We start from the raw sequence: 24813 nt of genomic DNA on the forward strand, positions 1-24813 counted from the left end.
CAGATCACAACGTACCTGACTCTGACTTTGCTCACCACTAAAAAATACATTTTAAACATTTCAGATAAAGTTGATTTTGTCTTCAGTGTCAGACATCAATGTCGAAAATTATGACACAATGAATATTAAATTCTGGAAACACGGACATTATGCTTTGCTTCACTGCGTCAGTCCAGTGTGTGTGTGTGTGTGTGTGTGTGTGTGTGTGTGTAGGCTATACGGGTGATCTGAGGGTCACTTTGTCATGACTTCAGTCTCAAAGGATCAGGATTTAGAAGGAAAGCTGGATACATCACGCCCATTTGACCTGCGTGCCTCGGGCTAAGCTCGGCTAGTGAGGGCTGAGTCCTGACTCCTAACCTGCAGGTGTACAGGCTGCTTACAGGTTTGTGCTCGTTGCTCAATTTCCCTCTAATTTTCAAGCATTTTTTTTTGTAAACACGGCAGACATCTACACAAGTTTTTTGTGCTGTCAGATCAAAGGAAAATCATTTTTGTTTGTAAATTTGTAAAGTAGCCTACATCTTTTCCAGGAGTGGGAAACTTCCTCAGTCCTGCCCCAGCAGCAGAGGTGCCAGCACACTGTGCAGCGTGTGGCTGTACAAACCAGAGGAACACTGAAACCAGACAACTAGGAATCACCTTTCATAGATAAGAATAGTTTTTGGTTTTCTATTAAGTATTATCATAATTTAATTATATTGAGAGCTGCTGTTACTAGTTGGTTACTAGCTAAACAACGCTAGCCAGCTGCTAGGCTACCAAAGATCAGATCTGTAGTAGTAGGATCAGTGGTGGTAGTAGTATCAGTAGTAGTAGTAGTATCAGTAGTAGTAGTATTATCAGTGGTAGCAGTAGTAGTATTATCAGTGGTAGTAGTATTAGTTGCCTAGAAGTAAAGCCTAAATCATATAAATCCAGATTTCCATCTACGTTTTTATCCAAACTGATTTTATGACAAGCTTCTCTATTCCTCCAAGTGACTGACACTGTTAATTAAATTAATAATGTGAAAATGTTTTTTTGAAATAAAATAGCTGATTGCTTCCACCACTGTGTGTGCATTTATATATACAGAATGTAAGTAAATTATATATTTAAATGCTGTAAACTAATTTTATTTTTTAATATTTAGATAGATAGATAGATAGATAGATAGATAGATAGATAGATAGATAGATAGATAGATAGATAGATATCTGGGTAATAAGATTTTAGTTTGAAAGATTTGATTGTTAATATAATTAAGTATCAAGTATATTTTACTCTTATCTGGGTAAAAAGTAGCCTATTTTGTATAGATTTTTTGATTTTTTTACTTAATCAAAAATTCTGTATTATAACAACATGTCATGACGTTGATAACAAAAAAAAAAAAAACCTTGAAAAAAATGGTTGAGAAATAAGCGAGTTATTATTTATTTAAATTGTACAGGCATTGCCCACAATGGCAGGGATGCCCCCTTTGCAATGGCCGCCGCGTCAGCACGTCGCTCAGCGTGCTAAAACAGCGCGGTGACGCATCCAGCTTTCTTTCTATAGCCTATCTGTGGGGGAGATGGTAACCCTAGATTTGTGAAACTCTCACACATGCGCACTTGATTCAGCACAGCAACTCTTTACTCTGCTGTAATTTAAACGTTGATACTGACGGCATCGCGAGAGTTTGATGAGCAGTGGAAGTTTCGCAAATCCAGGGTTACCGTCTAAACAGGGGAGAGAGAGTGGGGGGCGCAGTGAGAGAGAGATGGTCGAGCGAGGTAGACAGTGAACAGAGAGAACGAAAGTACACAAAACAAGGCTCTGCTTTCACTTTCCATTCTGTTTACGGAGCAGGAGCGCCACCAAGTGGACATGAAGGGAACTTCTCTCAGTCCAGACAATATAAACCTGAACACCACGCCTCTCACCTGAGAGAAACAGATGGATTTCAAATCCATAGTTTGAAGATGCTTTCATGCCAGCGCCAATATTGTTTACAGTTTAAAAATATTTCTCATGACAAGAATCCCAGTCCGTTTGAATCTTAACGAGCAAGCTCCTAAATATGCTGCCCTCTCCCCATTTGCTGTTAACATATTCGACCCCCTTATAAATAGGCTATATTTGGTTGTTGTGAATATAAATACATGGAAGAAACAAAATTGAAAATTCTCAAACAAATGACCTGAAATATTTTTTAAGGAAGTGAAACGATAGGCCTACATATTTACAGTCTCTACATCTGTAAATAAAATTCAAACCATTCATTTTTTTTTTACCTTATATATGAGACAGTTTACAAAAATCAGACTCACAGATCATCATGTCGACCCTCTTCTGTTACCTGACTTAACTGCGTTTTTTTTTTATTTGCCGGCCTCCCAAGGTGCAAACAGTGATATTTACAAAAAGGTGGGGGAAAAAAAACAAGCAGAAGGGGGGAAAAAATATTTCTTACAAAATTCAGAAATGACACAAAAAGAGTTCTTCAATAACTCAACGACTTTTTCCCAAAGACACAAATTCCAGCACACAGTCTGGAAGGCTGACCAGATGTTACCCTCTCTGTAACCAAGACAAGACTGACTGACCCATCCAGGGCCGAAGCAGCCCCCTTTAAACCAGTTGCCCCTCCCACTAGGCTCGGTATACACATAAAAAACCCATAATCAGCATATTTTTAACCACAAACACATGTATAGCTTCCAAAACTCCAAATATAAATAGCACAAAAATATTGTGTATTTTCATAAGTGTTCCCCCTTTAACCATCACAAATTATTCACAACAAAACTAACTTTACAAATGGAAAACATAATAATGCAGGTCACATGATCATGAAACCGCGGGACAACAGACTATTTAACGGAGCAGTAGGTTACGCCTCTGTCTGGCCAACCAAACTCAGACAGCGGGAGACAGCCGGATGAATGCGCAACGCACTTCCACATGGTAAGTGATACTTGACGGTGTGAATGTATGCTTAAACAAAGGTAGAACTACCAAGTGTGCACCCTTGGCCGCGCTACAGAAACGGAGAAGGAAAGGGGGATGGCTATCGGATATTTTAATTACTTATCATCGGGGAAGATGTTGAAAGTGAGCACGGCTATGAATGGGAGTGTGTGTGTGCGTATGTGTGTGCGTATGTGTGCGCGCACTGCCCACAGTCAGTGACGGAGCCGCTCCGTCACAATCATATTACTCCTTTTGTTCTTTGTTCTTTTTTTAATAACAGTTATAATAATATTAATAACAATGTTTACAGACTCAAATGACGGTGCTGTTCTTTGAATCCTCTGGCGCTACGTGTTTTCACTGTCATCCAATAAAGAGACATTGCAAATCAATTTATTTAGGGATGCAATATATTGGTTGGAGAGCTTGCCGACTTCAGGTTTGATGTAAAATACCGGCCAGGAAAAACAAATGTGGACGCCGACACACTGTCCAGGTTGCCCTTAGACATCCACAGATATGATAGATCATGCACAGAGGAGTTGCCCAAAGATGCTGTTCAGGCAGCCTGGGGAGGCTGCAAAGATAGATAGATAGATAGATAGATAGATCCATCCATCCATCCATCTTCTACCGCTTATCCGGGACCGGGTCGCGGGGGCAGCAGTCTAAGCAGGGACGCCCAGACTTCCCTCTCCCCAGACACTTCCGCCAGCTCCTCGGGGGGAACCCCAAGGCGTTCCCAGGCCAGCCGAGAGACATAGTCCCTCCAGCGTGTCCTGGGTCTTCCCCGGGGCCTCCTCCCGGTGGGGCATGCCCGGAACACCTCCCCAGGGAGGCGTCCAGGGGGCATCCGAAACAGATGCCCGAGCCACCTCAACTGGTTCCTCTCGATGCGGAGGAGCAGCGGCTCTACTCCGAGCTCCTCCCGAGTGACTGAGCTCCTCACCCTATCTCTAAGGGAGCGCCCGGCCACCCTGCGAAGGAAACTCATTTCAGCCGCTTGTATCCGCGATCTTGTCCTTTCGGTCATTACCCAAAGCTCATGACCATAGGTGAGGGTAGGAACGTAGATTGACTGGTAAATTGAGAGCTTCGCCTTTCGGCTCAGCTCCTTCTTCACCACGACGGACCGGTACACCGACCGCATCACTGCGGAGGCTGCACCGATCCGCCTGTCAATCTCACGCTCCATCCTTCCCTCACTCGTGAACAAGACCCCGAGATACTTGAACTCCTCCACTTGAGGCAGGACTTCTCCACCAACCTGGAGAGGGCATGCCACCTTTTTCCGGTCGAGAACCATGGCCTCGGATTTAGAGGTGCTGATTCTCATCCCCGCCGCTTCACACTCGGCTGCGAACCGCCCCAGTGCCTGCTGAAGGTCCTGCATCGATGGGGCCAACAGGACAACATCATCTGCAAAAAGCAGCGATGAAATCCTGTGGCTCCCAAACAGGACTCCCTCCGGCCCCCGGCTGTGCCTAGAAATTCTGTCCATAAAGATTATGAACAGAACCGGTGATAAAGGACAGCCCTGCCGGAGTCCAACATGCACTGGGAACAGGTCCGACTTATCGCCGGCAATGCGAACCAAGCTCCTGCTCCGGTCGTACAGGGACCGAACAGCCCTTAGCAAAGGGCCTCGGACCCCATACTCCCGGAGCACCCCCCACAGGGCACCACGAGGGACACGGTCGAATGCCTTCTCCAGATCCACAAAACACATGTAGACTGGTTGGGCAAACTCCCACGAACCCTCGAGCACCCTCTGGAGGGTATAGAGCTGGTCCAGTGTTCCGCGGCCGGGACGAAAACCGCATTGTTCCTCCTGAATCCGAGGTTCGACTATCGGCCGAATCCTCCTCTCCAGCACCCTGGAGTAGACTTTCCCAGGTAGGCTGAGGAGTGTGATCCCCCTGTAGTTGGAACACACCCTCCGGTCCCCCTTCTTATAAAGAGGGACCACCACCCCGGTCTGCCACTCCAGAGGTACTGTCCCCAACCGCCACGCGATGTTGCAGAGGCGTGTCAGCCAAGACAGCCCCACAACATCCAGAGACTTGAGATACTCAGGGCGGATCTCATCCACCCCCGCCGCCCTGCCACTGAGGAGCTTACAAACCACCTCAGTGACCTCAGCTTGGGTGATGGACGAGTCTACCTCTGGGTCCTCAGCCTCTGCCTCCTTAACGGAGGACGTGACGATGGGATTGAGGAGGCCCTCGAAGTATTCCTTCCACCGCCCGACAATATCCCCAGTCGACGTCAGCAGGTCCCCACCTGCACTGTAAACAGTTTCGGCAGAGTACTGCTTCCCCCTCCTGAGGCGCCGGACGGTTTGCCAGAATTTCTTCGAGGCCGACCGATAATCCTCCTCCATGGCCTCCCCGAACTCCTCCCAGCTCCGAGTTTTTGCCTCTGCCACTGCCCGAGCTGCAGCACGCCTGGCCTGCCGGTACCCGTCAGCTGCCTCGGGAGTCCCACAGGCCAACATGGACCGGTAGGACCCCTTCTTCAGCTTGACGGCATCCCTTACTTCCGGTGTCCACCACCGGGTTCTGGGATTGCCGCCACGACAGGCACCAGAGACCTTGCGGCCACAGCTTCGAACAGCTGCATTGACAATGGAGGACGAGAACATGGTCCATTCGGACTCAATGTCCCCCGCCTCCCTCGGGAGCTGGGAGAAGCTCTCCCGGAGGTGGGAGTTGAAGACCCCTCTAACAGAGGGTTCAGCCAGGCGCTCCCAACAGACCCTCACAGTACGTTTGGGCCTGCCAGGTCTGTCCAGCTTCCCCCTCCGCCAGCGGATCCAACTCACCACCAGGTGGTGATCGGTTGACAGCTCAGCCCCTCTCTTCACCCGAGTGTCCAAGACATACGGCCGGAGATCAGATGAGACGACAACAAAGTCGATCATCGACCTCCGGCCTAGGGTGTCCTGGTGCCACGTGCACTTATGGACACCCCTATGCTCGAACATGGTGTTTGTTATGGACAAACTGTGACTAGCACAGAAGTCCAATAACAAAACACCACTCGGGTTCAGATCGGGGAGGCCGTTCCTCCCAATCACCCCACTCCAGGTATCACTGTCGTTGCCCACGTGAGCGTTGAAGTCCCCCAGTAGAACGATGGAGTCCCCAGTCGGAGCACTATCCAGTACCCCTCCCAGGGACCCCAAGAAGGCCGGATACTCTGCACTGCCATTCGGCCCGTAGGCACAGACAACAGTGAGAGCCCTCTCTCCAACCCGAAGGCGCAGAGAGGCGACCCTCTCGTTCACCGGGGTGAACCCCAACACATGGCGGCTGAGCTGGGGGGCTATAAGCAAGCCCACACCTGCCCGCCGCCTCTCACCGTGGGCGACTCCAGCGTAGTGGAGGGTCCAGCCCCTCTCGAGGAGCTGGGTTCCAGAGCCCGAGCTGTGCGTGGAGGTGAGCCCGACTATTTCTAGCCGGTACCTCTCAACCTCCTGCACAAGCTCAGGCAGATAGATAGATATAGTACTTTATTGATCCCAACCAGGGAAATTCTGGTGTTCCAGCAGCAACAGTAGAAACATACAATAAAGTTAACTAAAAAAGAATAAAGGCTAAAAATATACAATAGAGACTACAAAGACTAAAGACTCAAAAAATACAATAAGGGCTAACCTAAGGAAAGGAGATACGAGATGTGAAAATATACATATGGAGTGAGTATGACAATATACAGATGGCGCTGAAGTATATGCATGATTGTATAGATTGTATAGATAAGGAGAGTTAGTATGAAACCAGGAGACTAAGAACCAAGTGGCAGAACCTGAAACGCCCGGGACTGGGACAAGGAACTAACCGCCTTGATTCAGCCTCTTAAGGAATCCACTTCCCCTCCAGTCTGAAAAACAGTGTGAGTGTATATTAACTTAGGCTGTAATATACAGATAATAAATAATAAATAAACAGTTAAGGTGCTGAGTGATGGATAATAAATACACAGTTAAGGTGCTGGGTGATGTACAATAAGTACAAAAACAGTTAAGGTGCTGGTAATGCAGTGTTAAGAACAGAACTATACAGCAGACAGTTGCAAGTCTCTGTCTGACAGATGTGAGTTATTGTACAGTGTGATGGCTTGTGGCAGGAATGATTTCCTGTATCTGTCCCTTGGACAGCGGAGCTCTAACAGTCTGATGGAGAAGGAGCTCCGCTGTCTGTCCAGTGTGTGTGGTGGAGAGGGTGGTCAGGGTTATCCATGATGGTTAACAGTTTGTTCAGTGTCCTCCTCTCCACCACAGCCTCCAAAGTGTCCAGTTTGCAGCCGATCACGGAGCCAGCCCTCCTGATCAGTTTATTGAGTCTGTTGGTGTCGCTGGCTCCGATGCTGCTCCCCCAACAAACCACGGCGAAGAGGATTACGCTGGCCACAACAGACTGATAGAAGATCTCCAACATCTTGCTGCACACATTGAAGGATCTCAGCTTCCTCAGGAAGTAGAGTCTGCTCATCCCCTTCTTGTACGGTGTTGGATTTCCAGTCCAGTCTGTTGTTGATGTTGACGCCCAGGTACTTGTAGTCCTCCACCTCCTCCACATCCTCTCCCAGAATACACAGTGACTGTGAAGCCGTCCTCTTCTTCCTGAAGTCAATCACCATCTCTCTGGTCTTGTTGACATTCAGCCTCAGGTGATTGCGTCCAGCCCACTCCACAAAGTTATCCACCACTGCTCTGTACTCCCCTTCCCTTCCCTCACTTATACACCCAACAACAGCCGAGTCATCAGAAAATTTCTGCAGGTAGCATGACTCGGAGTTGTACTGAAAGTCTGTGGTGTATAAGGTGAAAAGGAAAGGGGGCAGTACAGTCCCCTGTGGAGCTCCTGTATCACTGACCACCGCGTCAGACAGAACACTGCCCAGACGAACAAACTGTGGCCTGCCTGTCAGGTAGTCAGTAATCCAGGAGACAATGGAGATGTCGACACCCATCACCCGCAGCTTCTCACTCAGCAGCAGTGGCTGGATGGTGTTGAAAGCACTGGAGAAATCAAAGAATGTGATTCTCACAGTGCTGCCACCACCATCCAGATGCATATGAGCTCGTTGCAGCAGGTAGATGACAGCGTCATCAACTCCCAAATGGGGCTGGTAGGCAAACTGTAGAGGGTCTAGCAGCTCCTTCACCTGCGGCCTCAGGTGGGCCAAGACCAGCCTCTCCAGCACCTTCATCAGATGAGATGTGAGGGCAACTGGTCGGTAGTCATTGAGGTCCGATGGAGTCGACTTTTTTGGGACAGGAACCAGGCAGGACGTCTTCCACAGCACCGGGACTCTCTCCTGACTCAGGCTCAGGTTGTAGAGGTGTTGGATGACAGAAGACAGCTGGTTGGCACAGGTCCTCAGGATCCTGGGGCTGATACCATCAGGTCCTGCGGCTTTCCTCTGGTGGAGTCTCTCCAGCTGTCTCCTAACCTGGCCCGTAGTCACAGTCATGCGGGTTAGGGTGCTGGTGTCTTCAGTGGAGGAGGAGGGGGGAGGTGTTGCACAGGAGTGCTCACCACAGGGGGGAGAGGGGGGAGGGGTGGATGCGGTGGGGGTGTGTGGGGGTCTGGATGTGTGAGGGAGACAGACGGCTGTGAGCTGAACCTGTTGAAGAAGACGTTCAGCTCGTTGGCTCTCTCCAGGCTGCCTGATGGTTGCCTTTGTCTCCCTTTACATCCGGTGATCTGTTTCATCCCAGTCCACACATCCCTCACATTGTTCTGCTGGAGTTTGGCCTCCAGCTTCCTCCTGTAGCTATCTTTGCACCCCCTCAATTTCTCCCTGAGTTCGTGCTGCACTCTCCTCAGTTCCTCTCTGTCACCAGACCTGAAAGCCCTCTTCTTCTTGTTGAGGAGTGCTTTCAGGTCGCTGGTGATCCATGGCTTGTTGTTGGGGTAGCAGCGTACAGTCCGGGTTGGTATGGTGGTGTTTTCACACAACCTGATGTATTCTGTGATGCAGTCTGTCATGTCATTGATGTCCTCCCCGTGTGGCTCACAGAGTACATCTCAGTCCATTATCTCAAAGCTGCTAAGGAAAGAGATGTGGCCGATGTTGCAGCATTGGACCTGTCAGTAAATAGTCCAGTTCCACCGCCACCAGAACTTCTCCCGACCATAAGCTGTGATGAGCTCATGAAAGCTCAGCGAGATGACCCCACAATCAGTCATGTCATCAGACTGAAAGAGACTACCAACATGCTGACTGATAATATGAGAAAAGGAGTCAGTGGTCTTACAAAGAAACTTTTGTACCAGTGGGGAAAGCTTCACTTCAAAGATGGCCTGCTGTACCGTAAAACCAGCCGGAACAGTCAACTTGTCCTCCCATACCAGTACCAAACCCTCGTGTTAAGACACCTTCACGATGACATACAAGGATACAAGGATACAAGGACGTTTATTTGTCATTATACAACAGGTTGAATAATGAAATTAAAGTGTGGTGCCCTCTTGATTGATTAAATGATTGTATAGAAAATAAAATTATTAAACATGGAGGAGTGCAGATGGTGCATTTAGTAGTCTCACAGCCTGAGGGAAGAAGCTGCTCTGTAGTCTGGTTGTACGGCAGCGAATACTTCTGTATCTTTTGCCTGATGGCAGCAGGGTGAACAGGCTGTGGCTGGGGTGGGTGTTGTCTTTTAGGATCCTTTTGGCTCTGCGCAGGCACCTCACCTCCCCGATATCACTGATGCTTGGTAGATGGGTGCCAATGATGTTTTGGGCAGTTTTAATCACTCGTTGCAGAGTCTTCCTGTCCTGGGCCGTGCACATCCCATGCCAGTTTGTGATGTTTCCAGTCAGGATGCTTTCAATCGCTCCTTTGTAGAAGCTGACAAGAACTTGGCGTGGGAATTTTGCTTTCTTAAGTTTCCTTAAGAAATACAGCCGTTTCTGGGCTTTTTTAACCAGGGCAGAGATATGTGAAGTCCATGTTAGGTTCTCTGTTATGTTGATTCCCAGGAACTTAAAACTGCTCACTTGCTCCACCTCAGCTCCATTAATGTAGACAGGGTTGTGTGTCTTTGCCTCTTTTTTTCTAAAATCAACTATCAGCTCTTTGGTTTTGCTGACGTTGAGCAGTAGGTTGTTTTCTGTGCACCATTCTGCAATGGTGCACGATATGAGAACTCATCATTGTTGGAAATCCGGCCGATGATGGTGGTGTCATCCGAGAACTTCACAATAGAGTTCTCTCCATGTCGGGGGTTGCAGTCGTGGGTGTACAGCGTGAACAGGAGGGGGCTGAGCACACAGCCCTGGGGGGCTCCGGTGTTGAGCACTAGAGTGGAGGAGGAGAGACTGCCAATCCGTGCTGCTTTTCTCCAGGTGAGTGAAGACTGAATGGAGAGCAGTGGATATGGCATCCTCTGTGGATCTGTTGGTTCTGAATGCAAACTGCTGAGGGTCCAGACTGGCAGGGATGTTGTTCTTTATGTGCTGGGGAACCAGTTTCTCAAAGCACGTCATCAGGATGGGGGTGAGTGCCACAGGGCGGTAGTCATTTAGATTAGACACTGCAGACTTTTTAGGCACAGGGATAATGGTGGCTGTCTTGAAGCAGGTGGGAACACTCTCCTGTGACAGTGATATGTTGAAGATGTCAGTAATGACATCTACTAGCTGGTTGGCACATGTTTTTAGTAAACGGCCAGGGATGTTGTCAGGCCCAGCAGCTTTACTCATATTCACTTTCAGCAGGACTTTCCTCACATCCACTGTGGATACTGACAGTGGCCGGTCCTCTGGAGGCGGAGTAGACTTTACAGCTGATTCCTTGTTGAGGAGGTCAAAGCGAGCATAGAATGTGTTTAGCTCGTCTGGTAACGTGGCCTCACACATGATGGGAGCGCTCCTGGTTTTGTAGCCTGTCACATTTTTGACCGCCTGCCACAAGTCTTTGCTGTTGTTGGTGTTGAGGTCTCTCTCCAGTCTCTGCTGATGCCTTCGCTTTGCCTCCTTGATGCCAGCTTTCAGTTTTGCTCTGGCAGTGTTGTAGGCCTCTTTGTCACCTGACTTGAAGGCAGCTTTTTTGGCTCTACATAGAGCTCTCACCTCTCCATTCATCCAGGCTTTCTCATTAGGGAATGATTTAACTGTCCTTGTTTTTACCACATCATCAGCACATTTGCTGATGTATGATGTCACTGATGATGCATATTCTTCAAGGTCAATATGGTTCTCATGGGTCATATGGGGACTGAAAGGGTCCTGGGCCTGGCGAGGGACCGTTTTTATTGGCCATATATGAAGCATGATGTTGAGGCTTATGTCACAAAGAAATGTCGCTGCATCAAGCAGAAAAAACCTAACTCACACATAAGGGCACCCATGGGAAGCATTACTACCAGCTCACCCCTAGAGCTTGTGTCAATCGATTACCTCCATTTAGAGGCCAGCAAAGGAGGCTTTGAGTATGTTCTTGTGGTGGTAGACCATTTTACTAGGTTTGCACAAGCCTATGCTACCAAAAACAAGTCCGGAAAGACTGCTGCAGAGAAACTTTTTGATGACTTCATTCCACGATTTGGCTTCCCATGGAAATTACATCACGACCAGGGGAGGGAATTTGAGAATGAGCTTTTCAGAACCTTACAACAGCTGAGTGGAGTGGGTCACTCCCGTACCACACCTTACCACCCCCAGGGAAATCCTGCAGAAAGGTTTAATCGAACCTTGCTTCAGATGCTGAGAACCCTGGAGGAGAAAGAAAAGGAAAGGTGGAGGGAACACCCCCCACAAGTCCTCCACGCCTATAACTGTACCAGGCACGAGGCGACGGGGTTTTCACCTTTTTATTTGATGTATGGCCGGCACCCACGTCTGCCTGTGGACATGATATTTGGTTTAAATGTTGATGGAGAAGCCACTTCTCCACGAGGCTATGCAGAAAAATGGGCCTCCAGAATGAAAGAAGCTTACAGACTTGCCTCTGAGAATAGTCAACAGTCAAGTTCTCGAGGAAAAAAAGTACGATGATCGCCACATGAAAGGTGTTGTTCTTGAACCAGGTGACCGTGTCTTGGTTCGTAACCTGGGTGAGAGAGGGGGCCCAGGCAAGTTGAAATCATACTGGGAAAACACAGTTCATATAGTGAAGGAGAGAATTGCTGATGGACCCGTGTATAAAGTGGCCCCAGAGGCAGGAGCGAACAGAGTCCGAACATTGCACCGTAATTTACTTCACTTGGTAAATGACTTACCAGTAGACTTGACCCAGCAGTCACAGATCTCGGAAGCTGGAAAGAAAAGAGACTTACACAGACACTTTCCTGATCCACCAATTGAACCAAAACTCAGACAAAGAACAAGGAGCAGACAGCCAAATACAAACAAACAAAGTGAATGGAGGCCGAGCAGTGATTCCTCAGAGGATGATGAACCACGGTACTGGCTTAGAATACCAGTCAGAAGGGTCCTTGAAGGCACAGACACACAGCCTCAAAGAAACTCTAATCGTGTGACAATGACTGAAAGGTATGAACAAACCCAACTCGGGACACCTGAAAGAGAAACCAGACAAAGTATACATGTGAGTGATCAAATGGGGAACATGCCCATTCTAGAGGATACAGAAAGACAATACAGAGCACATGAGGAGGAATGGCCAGAGGAAGAGCTGTTACCTGATAATCCGACTGCGGAAAGGGAGGAGGAACATGTGATGCAGCAGGAGAATAGACCAGTGGGACTGCAGATGCCCAGTTGGCAGCCTGATAATGAACAGGCCACTCAGCCACAAACTCGGAGGTCTACTCGTGAAAGAAGGCCTGCTCAAAAGCTCACATATGATTCTTTGGGCCAACCCTCATATCAACCCCAGGCCACCTGTGACACAGTGGTGGCCTCTACAAGACCGTCGATGCCATTCTGGGGAATGACAACTTACCCCATGCCCTGTCACCCACCTTTCACAACACCACCATACCAACTCCTACTTTACCCCACAACCATGTCATACACACCACTACCGTTGCTCTGTTAAAATTCACATACATCCACACACATAATTACCTTGGGTTCGTCTTTAAGTTTTGAGAAGACTTTGTAAGATTTAAAAGGTTAGAGGTATAGTGGATTTTTGGAAATGTCTGGAGCCATTTTTATTTTGTCAGGGAGCGTGTGACACACAAAATGTATGGTCACATTTGATGTTATTTAATGAATGCTTTTATTTTGGTAATTTTTGTAAGAAGTATTTGAATTTGAACCAAAGCAGTCATTTATTGTCTCTCTGTAAAAGTACAGTGTAAGTTTGTTTTGTATAATGCACTTTGAAACCTACAGCACCTCAGTGCTGCCAGCAGGGGGCAGTGCGTTCGTTGTTTTCCCTTTGGACTCTTATTCGCGGACTTGCGCTACTTCCTCATTCTGATGAGAGAAGCTGAACTGACAGAACGCAACGTTGCCTGTCCTCATTATTTCTCCCATTTACAGGTTTGTAAAGTTGCAAAACCAGTATAAATGCACATACATGTTGTTTAACATTCATATTATATGTTAGATTGATGCTGTGAGAGTAAATTCCGCATTTACATGTTATATGGGAAAGTGGAGAAACTATCGTTTCTGTAGTGTTGCGGTCGCCTAAAATGGCTACCTCTGTAACACTGAAGTCGCACCGCGACCAAGTTGAGACCAGTCTTATGTTTTTATTAGTGGCTCAAGGCTCCAGTACATTTCAGATTTTGTTTTAATATTGTTGTTTTGTGCAACAGCTTATTCCAAATATAGCCTCTGTTCCTGGTGTTTACAGTTGAATGCACGTGAACATTTCTTGTATTTTATTGGAGAAAAAGAGAAAAGCACTTTGCCAGTCTTCAGCTTATATTCTTACTAGACCAATGCCAGTTAATGCCACTTTTTGTTTTGTACTGTAAGTCATATGAAAACAAGGGGAAACATAAATGTCCAGTATTTTTACATTTCAGATGAATGCTTAACTTGTATTTTTGATAGTTGTGAATTACACTAAAACAATTCAGTTTGTGGACTGAGGGAGGATTTATTGGTACAATAGTGCTGTGAATTCAGTATAATTTTTATGGTGAATGGAAAATGTATGCTTTATGTCAAGGTGGAAAAAGACTGAAATGTGTAGGCATATTGTTTTATTTTTGTTATTTGTGGATCTTTAGGACAAAGAAAAGGACATTTAAATAAGAAACACAAAGAGAAAAGAAAGATATTTGGTTTAATGGGAAATAAATTCTGATGAGAGAAGCTGAACTGACAGAACGCAACGTTGCCTGTCCTCATTATTTCTCCCATTTACAGAAACTTTTATCTGCCTACGGGATCCAATGCCTGGACCTGTAACACTTACATGAATACATATTTACATGTAGATGTGTAGGCTACAGAGCAGCAATGTGTTTGTTCACTGTGATTGTATGTCTGTCAAATTCCTTGTATGTGCATTCATACATACTTGGTGAATAAAGCTGATTCTGATTCTGAACTGAATAAACAATAACCAGGATCCCCTGGTGCAGCCTGCGTTTCCCACATCCAGCTCACTCTTCCTCCTTCTCTCCCCCTATCCCCCCGGTCTTCTCCTGGTCTCTCTCTCTTTTTTTTAAATATTTTTTTTTCTTCTCTCATGTCCCTCCCTCCCCATGTCTGTCCCGTCCTGTGTGTATATGTATTCTACTTGCTGCCTTCTTGGCCAGGCCTTGCTCGTAAAAGAGATTTTTTATCTCAAGCAATTTTTGCCTGGTAAAATAAAGGTCTAAAAAAAATAATAATAATAACAACAACAATAACAACACTTATTTGTTAGCATATTACATGGACGCAGATTTGGATGTTGACGGTCTCTACCAATGTCAAGGAACTGATAAATATTCCCTGCCCACATATTTTATATTTCAGTCATCAGATCTGGTTGTTTCAGGGCTGTGAGCGGCTGCTGGGAACTCTAAGCAGACTGAGTTGCCAGGTTTGTGTGTTTTGTGCAAAAAGTGCGCTGTTCTTTAAAGAGACGGAGAGGGGAAGCGCAACAGAAGGGGGATAGCCGACATGATACCTGGCAACCGTCAGCCTGCGCTACGCAGCTGTTGCCTAGCAGCAGCGCTGACGTCAGCTTCTGTTCTGCAAGACGACGCGAGCGGCAGGAGATTTGAATTTAACGATTTAACAATATGGAGGCAGTAAAACTAGGAGTCTTTTACTTTAAATTCAGACCACTTGCTTTATTTAGGATTTGCAGAAGCCAACAGCTATAAGCTATAAGAATAGATAAAACTTTATTAATACAAAAACCCAAATTATTATTTTAGTAATCAACTATTCTGTCCCCCTCCACCCGATCCTCCTGGTCTTATTCATGACTTGTCTTAGGTTCGCTGAGAGCATTTACCTTATTTTGATACCAGACATTATCAGTTTTTGATAAGTCTTGCAGTTTGTTCTGGACATGAGCAGAGATTAACTATTTGTTTAGGGCGGCCCAAGACTTCTCTATTAACTACACAGAATAATGATTCATACTTAAACTTTTAACACCAAATCTGTATTTACATTCTTACTTATACACTCAGTGTCCACTTTCTCCAATCTAATGCAGTTCAGTGAAACAGCTCTGCCATAATTTTTGCCTTTTATAATGTTCAGTTTATGTTGACAGTGTGGAGGATGTCTACAATTAATTATTACTGAGGTTGTAGTTTGCAGAGATCTTGTACTGGACAACTTTATATTCAGAGGTGTTTCTCATTTTCTGTCCTCCGTATCAGTGCCTATGTTGGCGTCCTAGACTAAATTACTCCCTTGCGCCCTTCCATGCTCTTGGTGAGTTTCCTCCTGGGGCGTTGTCTCCCAGGCTGGACTTGGTGTTCTCTGGGTGTTTTCCTCTGTGGGCTTGTTTCTCCTGCTGGAGGTGATAACTCGGGAACTGGTGACATGTTGGTGTCGTATTCGATGAGCAGTTCTGGTTTTCCACTGCTTTCTGGATCCTCAGTGGTCGAATGGGGTTGTGGGGATTCTGTGTTTTCCTCGATGTTCTTGTGCTTTGGACTTTGAGGAACTCTCTCTGTCTTGTCTGGGCTGTAATGTGGCCTTCTCCAGTGCTGAGGCCTGTGTGTGTACTGGGGTCTATGTGTGCATTGTGGCCTGTGTGGCTGTCTCACTTCCTTTTTGGCTGCTTTTGTGGCCTCCTGAGTCTGTCACTCAGTCTATCATCGATGTCTGTTATTTCAGGTTTTTTGACCGTGTGGAGAGCTATCATTTCAAAGCAGATGTCTTTGATAAGCAGTGTGAGTGTTTCTCCACACAGGAGGCGACTTTCACTCCTCAAATGTCACACAGAGACACTGTGGAGCCATATTCCCAAATCCTGAACCCCGGGTACACAGGCTCAGTGAAGGTGGTGTTGAAGGTGTGGAGGTGGATCAGTGTGTCAGAGGAGATGCTGTAGAAGGACAGAGAGCCAGCAGGCCAGTCCAGATACACTGCCACTCTGTTGGAGGAGGGGGGGGCAGGTATGGCTGTATATTTGTTATTGTGCCACGCATAGAAACCACCATCATAGCAGGTCAGAGTCCACGACTTGTCATTGAATCCAAGAACAGAGTCATAATTGTCGCCTTTCCTGCCGACTCCTCTGTAAGTCACTCCCATATAAACCTTTCCCTCCCACTCAAACTCCCAGTAGCAGCGACCAGTCAGACCATCTCTACACAGGATCTGTTTCCAGGAGTCAAACCTCTCTGGGTGATCAGGATATGGCTGCTCCTCTCTCACTGCTGTCACCTTCCTGTTGTCATCAGACAGGACGAGGTTTCTGTTTGCTGTGATTATGTCCAGTTTGAGTTCACAGGAATCTGATGGAGAGAACAAGACACAACAGACCTGCTGTGGTTACTATCTGCTGATTTATTAACAGTTTGATTATTGATCTGTTAACACTTTGATGCTGACACATTGAGGGAAAATACCAGCTGCTGCAGTGCGTCATTGTTTTGTTTGTTTGACATGATAAAATAATTTTCTTCTCATTTGGTTTAGTACATTTCTCCAAACTGACATTTATGTTGTCAAACCATGAAGACAGCCGCTGAAGAAAATGTTTGAGTGTTACTGCTGTAATCAGTGAGTTTTTCCTAATCAAGACGTTTATTTCTGTCAGCCAGCTATTGTTAGATTATTTGTTAAAGTTTCTGTTAGTTTTGTAAAATTGTAAAAGTTTACACAATTATGTGAACTGTTCTGAGACAGAGGAGCTCAGTTGGGACAGTTGGGACAGAGATTTTTTCAGCAGTTTTATTGTGTTGAAACAATGATAATGTACAGATTATGTGTGTTCACTGTTTCAACAGTTTGGGACACTAGTTTGGAGAAATGTGTAACAAAGAGTTGGGAAAATGTGTAAATATTAAAAGAACAAAGACTGTTTTTGTGATGGAGCATCAAATATAATTTTGTTTGGTTCAACAGGTAAAAGCAGCGGAGAACAAGCAGCAGAAACCGCAGCAGCAGAATGCGAATATTATTGTTACTTGTTATTTCTTCCAGATCGTGATAGCATTTCATTGCTAATGTTGGCTAGCTGGTTGGAGTGCGAATACAAGCTAACATTAGCTAAGTTGTCAGGCAGTGATTCTGAAGTGGATTCCATCCACCAGCAGCTCCTGGCACCTGCCTCCCATACTTCACATGCACCTCAGCCTTTGGACTCCATCCATGTTGCATGTTCCCCCAGCACCATCACGAGTCCTTCACCCCTGTGGATGCTCCAGTGGTCACTGAGTTGGCCACCAAGGCCAAGTTATCCACCTGCTCTCTGGACCTCATGCCCACCGGACTTGTGAAGGCCTGCCTACCCACCCTCTGCCCGGTCATCATGAGCATTATCAACTCCTCACTCCTAACTGACACTGTACCTTGCAGTCTCAAAATCGCCTCAGTCACCCCTATCCTAAAAAAAACCTGGTTTGGACCCTGAGGACCTTGGCAACTACTGGACAATTTCTAACCTCTCCTTCCTAAGTAAGATCTTGGAAACCGTTGCAGTTGCCGCCCAAATTCAACAACACATGTCCAACTATAAGCTTTTTGAATCATTCCAGTCAGCTTATAGACCTCACCACAGCACGGAGACCGCTCTGTTGAAAATCACCAATGACCTCATTGCTGTTGAATCTGGCCACATCGGTATTGTTGTTCTCCTGGACCTCTCCGCTGTGTTTGACATGGTTTCTCACACTATCCGCCTGGACTGCCTCTCCACCTACATTGGACTCACTGACAGAGCCCTCTCCTGGTTTCAATCATATCTCTCCAACAGGCAACAGTTTGTCACCATCAGTGGTTCCACATCCTGCACAGCCCAGTTAACCACGGTGTGCCACAAGGTTCCATGCTTGGTCCATTACTTTTCACCATATGCATGCTTCCCCTTGGTCAGATCATCCGCCACCATGGTCTCAGCTTTCATTCCTATGTTGATGACACTCAGTTGTATCTCAGCACCACACCACCCAATCAGTTCCCTCCTCAGTCCCTAGTCAACTGCCTCAGAGAAATGAAGACCTGGATGACATCTAATCTCCTCAAACTTAACAGTTCAAAGACAGAGCTCTTGGTTGTGGCTCCCAAGGCGCAAGTCTGCAACCTGGGCATTATTCTGGACTTGACCCTCTCCTACAAATCACACATCAAATCAATCACTAAATCTGCCTTTTATGACCTCAACAATATCTCCAGACTCCGCCCCTCACTCTCTGATTCTTTGGCATGAACAGAAATATTTATTAATGTGCACTGTCCCTGTTAAATACAATGAAATAAAATCAACTAAATTGACACTTACACTTCCTCAGACCTGGTTTCAACCACTGCTCTGCACCATGGTCCACCCTGGAGGAAGAAACAGAGTCAGAGCAGCAGATTCTCTTTGAGGATGGAAACATGGGCAGTACATAACCTTCCCTATGAAGGATTTAGCAGACCACGTCACTCATATCCACCATTAAACATGAAACAATAGTCCTCAGGCCTCTGTAAGACATTGTGTGTGTCTCTCCATACCTGAGAGCCTCCAGTCTCCAGGTTGGATCCTGCAGTCCAGCAGAGAGCAGCTTCACTCCTGAGTCTCCTGGATGATTGTAGCTCAGGTCCAGCTCTCTCAGATGGGAGGGGTTGGAGCTCAGAGCTGAGGCCAGAGAAGCACAGCCTTCCTGTGTGAGCAGACAGCCTGACAGCCTGCACACCATCACAAACACAATCAGTCCACCACATCATCTGCTTTGTGTTTTCACAAAAACCTACACAGGTTACGAATCTGATCAGTGACATGAAGCTGCATGTAATGTGAGATTTAAACATTTAAACAATATGTAATATTTTCCTTGGTGGTCCAAATGATAATAACTCAGCAGTGGGGGTTCAAGTGCTGTTGATCAATAGCAGTGTCTGCTGAGATTTCAGCTCTGAAAATAGCCAATCTGATTTAACACTTCATTTTGTTTTGGAGAATTAGAGCAGACACCTTGGGAAAGATTTTCCTGTTTTCACCCAAACTAGGACATTTTTATTCTATTGGCAACATGAATGTTGTCACCACGTTTCATCAAGACGATCTAGCTGCAGACCTCCAGCGTCAGGCATCTTCCGGTGCAGGCTCCCGTCTCAGGCCAACCTCCAGCGTGAGGCCGGTTGGGACCGGAAGCGCGCACAATAAATTCCAAAATAAAGCCACCTCCAGTGTGAAGTCGTTTGGGACAGAAAATGCGCACAACAAACTTCAAAATAAAACCAAGTTATCGATTTTGTAAGATATTTTTATATATTTAATTAGTAAACTTTGATACGTGAAAGACATCAGTTTCTTAAATATATAGCACTTTTGATGTTGTCTACTTTTTATTCGTGGCATTTACCACAATTACACCAGTAACATCAAATTTTAGTCCTACAATGGGATAAACTCCAGGTGCACGTACAAGAAATTTCAAATAAACCTTTAAGTCCTTCTGAAGAGTAGTTACATGAAAACATCAGTCTATGCACATTTGTTCAGACTTAACAGCTCTTGTATAACATTTATTTAAGGTAGTTGCCTTATTTTTCAAATTTCTATTGTATTAAATGTCTTCAATGATATATTGTACACCTGAAGATCTTAAGAATATTGGCACCAATCAGATTTTCAATTATGCTTAAATATAAAATTGTCAGCATTTAGGGAGAGGAAAAGATAAAACTGCAGTCATTTTCTTGAAATACACTAACTCACCTGTGATCTTCACGGCATAATTAAAGTAAATAAATAAATATCTAATAACTATATATTTTATATACAAAATGAAAATATAATACAATTAAAGCAATAAGGAAAACAGATAAAAGGACACCAAATCACTCGCTTTTATTCAGCCTTTTATTAAACATTGTTAGCCTTAAATCCAATATGACAACCCATCCTTATTAGCCTACTCCTTCGTTTCACATTCAGTGTAGGTCATGTATCCTCTTTTGTCAGCAATCTCCTCACAAAAGACCCACATACGTTAATTTTTATGGAATTAAAATTTGAAATGGTCAAGGATTGCTTCTGTCTCCTGGTCATCGAGATGGCAACGTTCTTTTTCATCCCAAAGCCTTCTGTACTGCCTCACAACCTCTTCCAGTTCTTCCTCTCCCACACTGAGGACACAGGGAAACCTTGGCCAGGGAAACCTTTTTGCAGTGATGAAGTCCCTGGCCCCCACTTAGTCCTATGAAAAAGACAGAAAAAAAGTGTTAAATAAAAACTTGGGGGGGTGATTTGTGTTTGTTTTAAGAGCAGTTAACAGACCGGTTGAATTTGACCGGGAGCACTAAAGTAACGGGCAAGAGGTGAACACGACAGAGGGTTGAACAGCTTTGGGCTAATTGTGATATTAGATACTGCATGTGATGTTAACTCTGGAGAGTGAAAAGTGTTGTCTCAGTAACACCGCGGCACAAACACACCTCGTAAAACGTAGGCCATTACCTCGTTTGGACAGATAACACTACACAAATACAAACATCGTAACACTTATAGGATAATCCATCGACCCACTATTTGATTTATCAATGGCTAGATATAATGTACGACCAGGAGGGGGGTCCGCAAAACAGCGGAGAACTGACCCGGGACTTGTAGATGCTAAATGCAATTTAGCCTTCAAGTCAATAAAAGTCGTGTTTTGATCAACGTTAGGCTATGTCTCAAAAAAAAAAAAAAATTATTTCAAACAAATTGTCGCTACCGCCCAACTTCCGACCCTAAGTTAACATAGTTCACATATTTAATTGTAAACATGCAATAAACTATATGTAATGTATTGGGTAGTTTGAGTGCAGATGACCGCTAGTTCAACTGCAAACATAACTCGACTATTGTCATTTTTTGGACTTTCACTTACTGTCACAACTGTCGGTCGTACACGTAAATGTCGGAGTCTCCTTCTTCTTGGTGTTTGGCCAAAATGCCGGAGTCCCTCAGCAGGTGTGAAAAAAGTTTGTTATTTCCGGTTATTTGTGGTCTCACGCTGGAGGTTGGCCTGAGACGAGAGCCTGCACCGGAAGACGCCTCACGCTGGAGGTCTGCAGCTAGACCCCTCTCCGTTTCATGGTGATCCACCACAAAGCTTTGGAGATTTGCTGGTCTGTACCTAACTGCTGAGCGACCGACACGGTGACGTACAGGCCTCTGTTTCACAGCAGGGCAAGAAGGGATGAAGACAAAAACACTGAACAGATGATCCTGATATGGATCTTACATGGTTACACTTTGCAGATTCAGCATCACTGAGCTGAGACAAACTGCTTTGAGTGAATGGACCTTAGTGTGAAATGTGATGAATCAGTCAATCACTGTAAATGGACATTACCTGAGAGTCTCCAGTCTGCAGTGTGGACTCTCCAGTCCAGCAGAGAGCAGCTTCACTCCTGAATCCTGCAGCTGGTTGTCACTCAGGTCCAGGTCTCTCAGACTAGAGGACTGGGAGCTGAGAACTGAGGCCAGAGCTGCACAACTTCTCTCTGACAGATTACACACACTCAACCTGAGAAGGAAGTAAAGATAAAAACAATAATATTACACCTAGTTTTCTCTTTTTGAGATAATAATATGTTATGTGGTAAATATGTCCAGTTATTTATAAACTTACACAGATTTCTTGGAGGCTTTGACCAGTGGCAACAGCCTCAGAAGAGCCTCCTCTGAAGCAGAGTATTTCCTCAGGTCAAACACCTCCAGATCTTCATCTGATGACAGTAAGATGAAGACCAGAGCTGACCACTGAGCAGGGGACAGTTTGGCAGTGGAGAGACGTCCTGAACTCAGGTGCTGTTGGATCTCCTCCACTAGAGAATGGTCATTCAGCTCATTCAGACAGTGGAACAGGTTGATGCTTCTCTCTGGAGAGGGACTGTCCCTGATCTTCTCCTTGATGTACTGGACTGTTTCCTGATTGGTCTGTGAGCCACTTCCTGTCTGTGTCAGCAGGCCTCGTAGGAGAGTCTGATTGGTCGGCAGTGAAAGACCCAGGAGGAAGCGCAGGAACAAGTCCAGGTGTCCATTTGGACTCTGTAAGGCCTTGTCCACAGCACTCTGGTAGAGGTGTTTTAGTTGGGAGGTTGATTGTCCTTCTGACAGCAGATTGACTCCAGAGTTGATGAATGTCACAAAGACATGAACAGCAGCCAGAAACTCCTGAACGCTCAGATGGACGAAGCAGAAAACCTTGTCCTGGTACAGCCCACGCTCCTCTTTAAAGATCTGTGTGAAGACTCCTGAGTACACTGAGGCTGCTCTGATATCAATGCCACACTCTGCCAGGTCTGCTTCATAGAAGATCAGGTTGCCTTTCTCCAGCTGCTCAAAAGCCAGTTTTCCCAGAGACAGGATCATCTCCCTGGTCTCTGGAGTCCAGAGTGAATCTGTCTCAGCTCTCCCATGATACTTGACATTCTGCACTTTGGACTGAACCACCAGGAAGTGGATGTACATCTCAGTCAGGGTCTTGGGCAGGTCTCCTCCCTCACTGGTTTTCAACATGTCCTCCAGAACTGTAGCAGTGATCCAGCAGAAGACTGGGATGTGGCACATGATGTGGAGGCTTCGTGATGTCTTGATGTGGGAGATGATTCTGCTGGCCTGCTCCTCATCTCTGAATCTCTTCCTGAAGTATTCCTCCTTCTGTGGGTCAGTGAAGCCTCTCACCTCTGTCACCATGCCAACGCACTCAGGAAGGATCTGATTGGCTGCTGCGGGTCGTGTGGTTATCCAGAGGCGAGCAGAGGGAAGCAGGTTCCCCTTGATGAGGTTTGTCAGCAGAACGTCCAATGAGGTGGACTCTGTAACATCAGTCAGGATCTGGTTGTTGTTGAAGTCCAGAGGAAGTCGACACTCATCCAGACCGTCAAAGATCAACACAACCTGGAACTGCTCAAACCTGCTGATTCCTGCTTCTTTGGTCTCAGTGAAGAAGTGATGAAGAAGTTCCACCAAGCTCAACTTTTTCCCTCTCAGCAGATTCAGCTCTCTGAAAGTGAATGGAAATGTGAAGTGGACATGCTGGTTGGCTTTGTGTTCAGCCCAGTCCAGAGTGAACTTCTGTGTTAAGACTGTTTTCCCAATGCCAGCCACTCCCTTTGTCATCACTGTTCTGATTGGTTGATCTCTTCCAGGTAAAGGTTTAAAGATGTCTTCACATTTGATTGGTGTTTCTGGTCTGGCTGGTTTCCTGGATGCTGTTTCAATCCATCTGACCTCATGTTCCTCATTGAGCTCTCCACTCTCTCCCTCTGTGATGTACAGCTCTGTGTAGATCTGATTCAGAGGTGTTGGGTTTCCTGCTTTAATCCCTTCAAACAAACACTCAAACTTCTTCTTCAGGTTAGATCTGAGTTCACGTTGGCACCCTGCGAGAGTTTCTGAGTGGAAAAAAACAACAATGAAAACATAAACAAATGGATATTGTATTAAATGTAATGTGAGAATTTCCTGGTAAAAGTATCTATTGACATTTTTCAACTCTAAGAGTTTAGCAAAGGCTATTTCATTTTATCTGCAATCATTTCCATGACAACAGTTCAATGACATGGTTAAAGGATAACACTGGTATTTTTCAGTCTGGGCCCTATTTGCCCTATTTGTCGTCTGTATCAGATGCTGAAGGGACATGACAGAGCATCAGTATGAATGAGACTGGGGTGTGGGAAGAGGAGGAGGAAAATCTGCCCCCTGTTGGCTGGGAGAGAAATACTCATGTGTAAAAAGTGTCAGAGGCTGATATAATCTAATTGAAGGTTTATGGTGTTCAGCGGAGCTCAACTCGGCTGGTCCAAGTGAGAAAGTGAATTTAAAAAAATCTCAGCCTCTTACTGCTCTGCAGACGCTCAGCCAGCTCCTCCTGCTTCATTCTCCTCAGGAAGTGCAGTGTGATCTGCAGAAAAGCCTCTCTGCTGCTCCACCTCTGCTCTTCCTCCTCACCGTCCAACACCTCCTCATCCTCCCTCTGCCTCTCGAAGCATTCTGGGTAATCTGGACTCAGAGACCTGTGGAGGTTTTTCAGCTCCTTCTTCACAAAGGTGACCATGTTCTCCTCCAGCAGCTGCAACAGAAAAATAAAAGAATTAGACTTCCACATGAAAATCTGGACACAAAACACCAAATCAAATCCAGGTCAAAGAGGCTGAAAGATGTAAAGAGAGCAGCACGGAGACGATTCTGAGCAGAATGGTTGTTTTTCAGTTGGTATGTTGTTGGACATTTACACACCATAAATATGGAGGCCAGGTCTGTTTGATGCTGCTGGGCAGACTGAGCACTGGGAACCTCTGAGCTCTGCTGGTGGACTCTGTGGAG

General features: G+C 45.9%; 2 protein-coding genes across 2 annotated transcripts in view; both read right to left on the reverse strand.

Annotated features, from left to right (window-relative positions):
* Nucleotides 1-24813, reverse strand: part of LOC115356448 (NACHT, LRR and PYD domains-containing protein 12-like) — a gene marked incomplete at both ends in the record, with an annotated part of 88779 nt that overhangs the window by 10341 nt on the left and 53625 nt on the right. The window contains 2 exons of the mRNA XM_030047618.1: nucleotides 19002-19175; nucleotides 21833-22006. Coding sequence (XP_029903478.1) covers nucleotides 19002-19175; nucleotides 21833-22006 — 348 coding nt within the window. The remainder of the gene's footprint in view (nucleotides 1-19001; nucleotides 19176-21832; nucleotides 22007-24813) is intronic.
* Nucleotides 15579-16691, reverse strand: LOC115356460 (neoverrucotoxin subunit alpha-like; the record flags this gene model as incomplete). Its single annotated transcript, XM_030047634.1, has 1 exon — nucleotides 15579-16691. A coding segment is annotated over one exon (426 nt), but the record flags the coding sequence as incomplete, so codon positions are not given.

The sequence above is a fragment of the Myripristis murdjan genome, chromosome 24 (assembly GCF_902150065.1).
Source record: "Myripristis murdjan chromosome 24, fMyrMur1.1, whole genome shotgun sequence".
In the NCBI taxonomy this organism is placed as follows: domain Eukaryota; kingdom Metazoa; phylum Chordata; class Actinopteri; order Holocentriformes; family Holocentridae; genus Myripristis; species Myripristis murdjan.